The sequence below is a fragment of the Athene cunicularia genome, assembly GCF_003259725.1.
Source record: "Athene cunicularia isolate RWA chromosome 4 unlocalized genomic scaffold, athCun1 chr4_part3, whole genome shotgun sequence".
Lineage (NCBI taxonomy): Eukaryota > Metazoa > Chordata > Aves > Strigiformes > Strigidae > Athene > Athene cunicularia.
The window spans coordinates 6,250,494-6,259,873 of NW_020799100.1; the positions used below are offsets into that span (position 1 = coordinate 6,250,494).

Sequence of the window (9,380 nt, forward strand, 5' to 3'; positions counted from 1 at the left end):
AGTAAGAGAGCAGATGGCCTCTGCATCATTGTGTTCCCTCTTTTTCCATATTAATGGAATGGATGGAAAATAGGCAATAATGAAATAGAAATGTAATAGATGCTCTACAAAGAGCATATCACAGCTCTCTCTTCTGAGGGATGATCTCATGCTTCGGCATGGTGAACGTACTCAGCCTGGAAGCAATGCTGTATTTTATGCAAGATCAACCTTCCTGACAAAGAAGTGCTGAGTGAATGCATGTTGTTTTTGAAAAATCAGTTCACTCTGTCAGCATTGTCTTGTCACCTAGAGCCACCAGCAGCAAGGGGTACAGCAGGACTTTTGGGGCCAGCATTCTGAGCCAAGAGGGGCTGAAATGGAGCAGGGAGGAGGCCCCAGAGCCACACAGCAAGGGAAGAGGAGCTGGGTCCCTTTCAGATGGTGTCATGTTGCGTTCGGAAAAAGGCTGGCACAGCTTGTTTTCTAGCAGTAACTGATGGCTGAAGAGGGGAAGGTAATGCTGCCAGCACCCGAGCGGGATCATCTGCCAGGGGAGCAGAGAAACCAAACTGCTGAAACACCAATAAAACCCACCTCTGTCCCAGGTGTAAAATCATGTTTGCAGAAGACTCCAATAAAGTGAAGCCTGTGAGAATAGATGGGCACTGATCTTCATAAAGTCATGCCTCTCTTAAATAAATTAACCATAGCAAATGGCTTAATTTGCCACTGGGGGCAATACTGTTCAGTATGAGGCTCCTGGTACTGTTTCTCTAGACTCAAGTCTTCCTATCATTTGTAGATGTCAGCAAAAAAAAGTGTTAGGGGGGTTTGATAAAGCTGCCCAATGGATCAAACTTCATGTGGTTAAGCCTCGATCAGCCAAACCTACTACATCTGGGTGAAAAGCACAAGAAAACAAACAAACAAATCCTTCCATTATGGTGAGGAAGAAAAGCACTGCAAGTTTCTGCCCAAAAATACTATCTTACAACATCCAAAACACTGACATCCTGATCCTAATTACTTCAGCTTGTTTCTTGGGCATGCAGAGTGCAACAAGAGAGCGCAAGCTCTCAAACCTCTGAACATTTTACTTTGATAAAAGCAACGAAACTACTAGAGAGCTGGGCTGGAAACCACACAGGGGAGATAAAAAAGAATCCCATCATAAATTAAAGACAGAGAAAAAACAGCTGAAGCCACCCGGGAAAGGGCTAAGGACCTCATAGAATATCCTGTACAGCCCAACAACAGCAATCCAATTTAAAAAGCATCTGGAAGGCACAAAATTATCTGAGGAAATGGAAGTCTTTTTTGAGAGAAACCCAGAAACCGAGCAAATGATCCTCTGAGCTGTTTTTGGGGTGGTGCAGCTGGCCAGGGAGGCAGGTGGGTGACTGGGACACAGCCTTCCCATGGGACCCAGACACGTCATTTAGTCTTTCTGTTCCTCTGCCTCTAAGGCAATTTTTAAAAAATCCCCCCTCAAACAGTGCCAGGGCAAGCTATGAAAAATCCTCTTCCTACAGCCAACGGACCTCACTTCCAGAAGAGCCCTACACTGTGCTAACAAAACAACGAAACAAGTTGGTAGCTTTCAACCCGCCAGCATGGCTGGGTGCTGGCACTGCCCAAGGGCCTTTTCTGGGATGGGCTGAGCTGCAAGCTGAGGTGCAGTATGGAGGATTCACATTCAACATGCACTGCTGAGTGCTCGGTGGGAAAAATACCATGATCCAGACATGCCCTTCTGCACCTCTGTCGGGGTCTCGGCCAAAGCCATGCCTGACTCTGGCTGTTAAACAGAACGAGGCTAGACAGCTACTCAGAGATGAGCAATCAGAAAATGTACCAGGGTCACCTTTCAATATATTTACTTATCTCGGGGAATTTGGGAGCTGACGAGTCCATCCTGCACTGGCTCATCCCAGCGGGTAAAGCACTGGACTGGGGGCCACAGAAGTGTCACACCTTCTCCCACCATCAGGTCACTCAAATCCTGCTGCTTGGGGGAGCAGTTCATGCATTAAGAGGTCTTGGGATTAATTTCCTGGAATCAGACAAAATTGTTCCTTAGGACTTTGACCAAACGAGCTGCATTTCATGCTCCGCAAATTAGTGCCTTTTCTAGCACACTGAGAGTGTTTGTTCACTCAGGTACACACTGTTCATCCCAGTGCCCTGACCAGCAAAATAGCAGAGCCGAGGGAGGCTGGGAGCTCGCCCAGGCAAACCTCCAGGTCCTCTGCATGCTGAGGGGCTGGGACAGGCTAAGGCAGGGGAACACAAGCACCAGCTATTGCTTCATGTCAGACTTCCCCCCCGCCCCCCAGTCCCTCCTTACATGACCTACCCATGTTGTACAGCCACCTGCAGTCAGCCCCCAGGGCAGGCAGGATGGCTCGCAGCCCCCCAGCACAGGAGCACCTGGCACGGTGTCAGCTCCACCAGCAAAGGGTCCATGGGCCTTAACCGTGCAGCAGCTGCTCAGCACTTGGTCACCCATCCCACTTTGCTCCTCGCACCGGGACAGATGGACGGAGCAAAGCACTGCTTTCCTACCCAGGCTGAGGTATTGCAGTACCGCACCTGACAAATAGGGCCATGACAAACTATAGTGAAAACCCCAGTTTAGGCAAATTCCCATCTGTTTAGTTAAGATAATTTTAGTTTACTACTTTTTTTTCTCTCTTTTTGGTAGTGCATGTGCACAATTAACTGCAATCTTGGCTTTGAAAAAAAAATAAAGCACCCTAATTAGCATGTTAAGCCTCCTCATTTCCCAATACTGTATAATGTTGTGAAAGCTAATCTATAATGTATTGGATGTTATGCAAATTCTCTGTGCTCCATAGGGGGTTTATAAAGGCATGCAAATTAAAAATAGTGTTTGGAATAGGGCTGGGGTGAGGGGAAAATTTGCACAATAAAATATGCAGATAGGAGAAAAGGTGTTTATAACCTTCTCCCTATTGTTCGTGTATTCTCAGCTGCACAATGCTTTTCAGAGCAAAGAGATGTATTGCATAAAATCTCTCCAGATTGGATAGTTTTTAAATTAAATTTCAAATGAGAGCGCTGTTCTCTAAGCCATAATCCACACCACTCTTTCTTCTGGGGCTTGTAATGGGTAGGTAAAGGCACTCGGCTGTCAGTGACTTGCACTGCGATCAGTCACGGCTTCTTGGAGCGTATTTGCCTGGTTGTCACCGGGGTGCCTTGGCCAGGACCTGCCATAAAGCAGTGGGGCAGGTGCATTACCTGCGACACCCAGGGTGCTGCAGTGTCTGTGGAGCGTTGATATTTCATAGCCCTACTATAGGTGGATGCAAATGTAGCTGCGCTGCAGCTGGCTTTTTATGGTGCCGACAGCTCTTGATGGTGGGGCTCTGTGCCTGCTGCCAGAGCCCAGCCAGCAAACACGGTCTGTCTCCTGCGGCCTGTCACCATCGCCCGTCAGCTGTGTCCGGCTGCGTGCATACAGCCTTCCCTGATTGATACTTAATTAGATTACAGCTGCTGCTTAAAAATAGCCATTTTACAAAAATAAAGTCTTGGCTGATGTCAGACCAGCAGCCCAGGAGGAGTGGTGCTGCCTCAGCCTGGCCAGCCGGCATCACTGCTGCTAGGACCAGCGGCTCTCCCCACCGCCATGGCTTCTCCCTGCTTTTGCCCTGCCCACGGGCCTCGCTGACTCCGTGCTTGGTCACGTTGGTGCAGCCCATGGGGCATTCAGCTCAGGAGCTCTCGAACGTGCTCATTTTTCTCATGGTGCCCCACAACCTGCCCGGGCTCAGCCAGGCACAGCCTGTCCCAACCAAGCTGCCGCCTGCCCCCAGGGCAGCGCCTCGGGCCCGCTCTCCTCCCGAAGCGAAGCGTACCTAGCACCTCCAAGGCCAGCACTTTTCAAAACTGGTCACTGACGGGTCTTGCGGCCGTCTTGGAGGCAGTTTCTTGGCAGATGAGGGAACAGGGCTTTTCTTCACCAGGTGCTTCTTCCAGTGCCTACCTGCCCCAGGCATGGCAGGGCTCAGCCACTCCTGCTGCTTGAGGCCTGTGGACAGTTCCCTAAATGTTGCCATGTAATTAAGCTTGTAATTAAGGTTTTTTTGTATAGGTTGTGCTGCTCTTTCTCCTCACTCTCTTCCACTCTGCAGAGTCTTGCACTTTAGGCAGGGATGGGAGGAAGGCAGGGAGCAGCGAGAGCGAGAAGTGAGGCTGGTATGGGGGCAGACACGGGCTGCATCTTCTCTGCTGACAACAGGCATGGATGGACCCACAGCGGGGCGTGTTGCAGGGCAGCCATGCCTGTGTCTGCCTGCTGTTATCCCATGCAAAGTGCCACTGCATCATTGAAGATAAGGACCCATCCCTTTCCTCCCCACCATCTGCCCCACACGGCCACGAGCGGGGATCAAAGCTGTTCAAGCAGGAGCAGGAACTGAAGATGTCCCTAACGCAGGGAGCCTGTCTGATGGAAACAGATAGGAAAAACCCCAAGACATCACACAAGGAGGAAATGGAAATGACAAAACTCATCTGAGGGTTCCTCAGGCACTGCTTTCCCACAGGGAAGGGACAGGCGAGCTCAGGTCCCCCTGGGCTTGCAGGCTCTTGGCAGCACCACAGTGTCAGCAGCTCCCTTCATCCTGCCAACATTTCCCACCCTCGGCGCTTTCAGACAGTGTTTCCATGTTCAGTAATTTGTTTCATAAAGGTCTGCATTTGCTTATTTTCTGCTGCAGCTCCCTGGACCGGCGGAGTTGGAGATGCAGCAGCTCCAGGGGAGAGCAGCCTCCAAGCACAGTCCCTGCAGCTGCAGGAGCTGGAGAAGCCACCACCGGCAGGGAAACAGCCGTGCCAGCTGGCACAGTCTCCCCTCATGACATCCACCCTGGGGATTTTTGCTTTGCAGATGTGCCCACACACCCCCCCTGCCCTGGGTGTGGGGGGCTGGAGCCCCAAGTGCTGTTTTACTGTAGGAAGCCACAATTTCTCGTTTGTGGGGCTTGCTGTCTGTTAGTGCACTATGAGGGGTCCTGCTAGATCAAACCCACCATAAGCTGTAAAGCTACTGTGAATGCCTGTGATTGTACCAAACTGGGAAATTGGACTTGCTTTGTTTCTACTACCTTCATTTAACAGTGAGTGCCGATTACTCAAAGCGATATGGGCAGGACCTGGTAATATAGCGTTGCTCTAGCGTTAACTTAAGGGGATGATCCAGTTGCCTGCAGTGTAAATACTTTGTGGCCAGGAACCCTGCTTTATCGCTTTGTATAGTTTTAAAGTAGTTTAAAGATTGAATAACATAAAATAACATAATATAATGTTATTTATGTTATTTCCCACGTGAAGAACTCCTGTAAACCTTGCAGTATTGAAACTCAGTGAACAAGGCATCTTAGACAAGCTGAAAAACAAATGGTGGTACGATAAGGGTGAATGTGGAGCCAAGGACTCCGGAAGTAAGGTCAGTCGCTGAAGGTCTTTTTGTACTGATTAGCAATCACATTTTGACCCACTGTTTGTTTATACAAAGAATGACTTTCAAAAGTTGATATTTACATTTTGAAGGTTGAAAGAAAAGAATAGAAAAAATAATTAAGTCTCTGAACATGACAGCATTTTCCTTTTTATGCAGTAACAGACTGTAGTTGTAAGTATGTTTTACTACTTGAGCATTTTGCTAGAAAAACATGGAAAGAGATGCCCCCAAAGTCTCCCAAGCTGGTATCATCATTTAGATGTGCAAGTTTCAGCACAGTCAATGTGTATTATTCAGGCCAGCATCTTTTCTTATTTTTAGCTTGAAAAAACACATTTTTCTTTCAAAATTGTGACTTAAGATTCTCTACATGTCAGTTTGGGAAACAGTCACATGCTTGCTAAGGGTGGACAGTTTCAGGACAGACCCGTGATAAGGGAAAAACACCCTTCCTGCCCTATTTCCCAATTCAGTTTGAAATTGGTTTGATTTAAAAAAAAAAATCTAGAAATATTGTTGGTAACTCATTACATCAATATTGCGTATTCTTTTTTATTCTCCTTTGAACCATTTTGCTGCTGTAGTGCCCTGTCCCACACCAGCCATGCTGCAGGGCCAGCCAGCTTCCAGCAGCTCCTCGTGCAGGACCGCTGTAGACCCCAGTGGAGATCCCACCCCTGAGGTGGCAGGTGGATCAACCCCATAGCTGCATACTTAAATTGCAGGAAATATTTATTTATACCGTAACACAGACGACTTTGTTGTTCTTGTTAATGCTTTAATGCCATTGAGGAGAAAAACACTGTAGAAGTGCTGGGCTTGTTGGAGTAAAGGACATTTCAAAGGCACCAAGAGGAGGAGAAATCCAGCTCCAGATGAAATCAGTCGCAGTCAAGTGCCTAACTCCCCTGGTGCCTTTGGAAGTGCTCTCTATAATCACTGAAACAGAAAACTGTAATTTAGAAGCACCCTCTCAGTGTCGGAGGACAATTTCAAGTTCCATTGAAGCCAATAATAAAAATTCATTGATTTCAACTGGACTGGAAGTTGCTTAGGGCACAACCCTGTAGCTGTTGTATGAGATAAATTTGGGATCATGGGACATCCAAATCCACAGCAGCTGCAGCAGGAAACTGTAATTGAAAAGAGGTATAAATGAGTAATATCTTCAGTTTAAATGGCATCCATTTAAACTACAGTTTACTGTACAACTGCATCCATCCAAACTCCCTGTGAAAAGCACAGACACTTACAAGGTAGATCATAGACTATTCTGACTATATGCAAGCTTTGCTATCCCTGGAGGTACTTGCAAACCAAGCTCCATCAGCAAGTGTCTGCCCTGGGCACAGCCCCTTGCTGCAGGCTGCTCTGGCATCGGCCCGTCCCGCTGGGGTGGCTGGTGTGGCCACCCAGGAAGAGGCCATGCCTGCCACCATCGAGTCCTGCATACAGCCAGCCGGCCCGTGCAGCAGCAAAAGGGTTGCAGCTCTATTTAATCTGATTGAAGAATCCTGGTTTTAAAAATGCAAGCCTTCTCCCCCATCTGACATGTATTGAAGGAAGATAAACCCTGGCCAGCATTTTTTGTGTTACAGTGACTGGTTTTATTCAGTAACTCACTCTCCCTCCATCACACATCGAAGGTGCTAGTTTAGCTTAGGGCTCAGCTGCTTGACCTTAAAGTAACTGACCATCTTCCTAGGGTGTTTTTTTTCCTAACTGTTGGAAAATAAAGGTAGATAAGTTTAGCAGCATCTCAATAATTTTATCTACATTCACCAAAACTAAGTGTGTAGTGTTTGGGGTTTTTCTTGTTCTAGTTTTATGATGGCCATCTGTAAAACCTGCTGTTTTACACAGCCACTGCTTTCCCTGTCAGAGCTTTCCCAAGGTGCCTTTGCCACCAGAGATGCTCAGCCGTAGACAGATTTGCTCTGGGACAGCAAAGACCCAGGGAAGTCAGTGGCCAAAAAAATTCTGGTTGCCTTGGAGTCAGCCAGGGTTTCCCCACCAAAGGGTGGGAGGCAGAGCAGTGACTGCTGTGCAGCCCCGGGCTGCTGGGGACGGGCGGGGGACAGCGCTGATCCATGAGTGGGACACTAAATGCCATGAGTGTAGTTGATCCAGCTAGGACAGTGCAAAGTAGCCTGTTGTCTGTCTGTCTGTCTGCTCCTCACAGCAAAACTAACAGCGTGGCTCGTTTCTCTTAGGACAAGACGAGCGCTCTGAGCCTGAGCAATGTTGCTGGGGTTTTCTATATCCTTGTTGGAGGCCTCGGGCTGGCCATGATGGTGGCACTGATCGAGTTCTGCTACAAGTCTCGGGCCGAGTCCAAGCGAATGAAACTCACCAAGAACACGCAGAACTTCAAACCTGCTCCTGCCACCAACACCCAGAATTACGCTACATACAGAGAAGGCTACAATGTGTACGGCACAGAAAGTGTGAAAATCTAGGGGTACGGCTATGGGCCAGGAACTAAAACCCTCTGGGTTTTCTTTCTTTCTTTCTTTCTTTTTTTTTTTTTAAGCTCTGTGTGATATTTTTGTGTGTGCATCAGTGGACTGCTGCAAAAGTGCTTTTGAAACATCATCTGGTGGCAGTCTCAGGGTAGAAGCGATTTAAATTTCTTCCCTGAACAGAAGTAAGCTTGGTACCATCTTACATTACAAACAGCAATAGCTGGCTTCATGCTGAAGTGAGTAATTCCTCTCTCCAGCATTGTGCTAGTTCAGTACATATGAAAATATTTTGTTAATTGCTTCAAAAATCAGAGTAATGAGAATGCGCATCTCTCTTGCTAGTGACTTCTTCCTCTTTATTTATTAAGCTATAATCACGTCAGGTAAGTGCTTTTTGGAAGTCTCAAAAAAATCTACAATAGAACAAAAGTCTACACTAGAAATCATGATTCCTAAGCGTGAAAAGTAGAGTTCAGTTGCTGAAAAACGACTCTGGAAAAGCCTGGTTAGCCCATCACCCACAAACTGTGCCTCTCCCCAGGCTGAGCTTCCCTGCCCCTCGCTGCTGGGCAGTGATGAAATCTTTCTGGTTTTATTATAGATCCTCACCCTGACAGCATGCAAGAGGAGAAGCAGCAGAGAATGTGGCTACTTCATGGATTCGGACCACCTGAGCCAGTCGTACTCTCTCCGAGGTGTCAGGCATGACACGCATTGATGATGGTGCAATGTACTTTTAATAGGAAAAACTGATATTTTTTCCTTCAGTGCCTTATGGAAGACTCTGAGACTCACAACAATGCAAACCATCACCGAAATATTCTTGCTTTGCTTGAAAGAAGAAAAAGAAAAGGAGAAAAGAAAAAAAGAAAAGCGGGAAAAAAAGAGAATAGAAAAAAGAAAATATAAAAGAAAGAAAAGAAAAAAAGAAAAAAAAGAAAGGAAAAGGAAAAGAAAAAATGAAAAGAAAATTAAAAAAATAAAAGAAGAAAGAAAAGAAGAAAAGAAAAAAAATAAAAGAAGAAAAGAAAAGAAAAGAAAAGAAAAAAGAAAAGAAAAGAAAAGAAAAAAGAAAAGAAAAGAAAAAAAGAAAAGAAAAGAGAAAAAAGAAAAGGGAGAAAAGGAAAAGAGGAAAAGAAAAAAGGAAAAGACTGGTAACTAGATGTTTCAAGTATGTGAAAAAAAATTCTTGTAAAAAAATCAGTGCAACAAAAGCCATTCTTTGATACCACTGCACAGTAAATGAACTTGTGTCCTGAAAGCAAACCGCAGCCGGTTTCATCAGCCACCCCAATCGTATCAAATTATGAAACTCCTCCTGACACAAAGCCTCAGAAATCTGCTGCGCACGAACATGGACTGGCCTGTCACTGCTTGTATGAGCTGATGTCAAGATGTTTCAGTATTTACTTACCAGTGGTGTGATTTATTTTTTTTTCCAA

At 46.4% G+C, this 9,380-nt stretch overlaps 1 protein-coding gene across 1 annotated transcript in view; it reads left to right on the forward strand.

Moving 5' to 3' along the window:
• Window positions 1–8,810, forward strand: part of GRIA3 (glutamate ionotropic receptor AMPA type subunit 3) — a 163,153-nt gene extending 154,343 nt beyond the window's left edge. Inside the window, exons 16-17 of the mRNA XM_026848517.1 lie at window positions 7,687–7,904; window positions 8,540–8,810. Coding sequence (XP_026704318.1) covers window positions 7,687–7,904; window positions 8,540–8,552 — 231 coding nt within the window. The 3' untranslated portion in view covers window positions 8,553–8,810. The remainder of the gene's footprint in view (window positions 1–7,686; window positions 7,905–8,539) is intronic.
• Window positions 8,811–9,380: the final 570 nt, after the last annotated feature.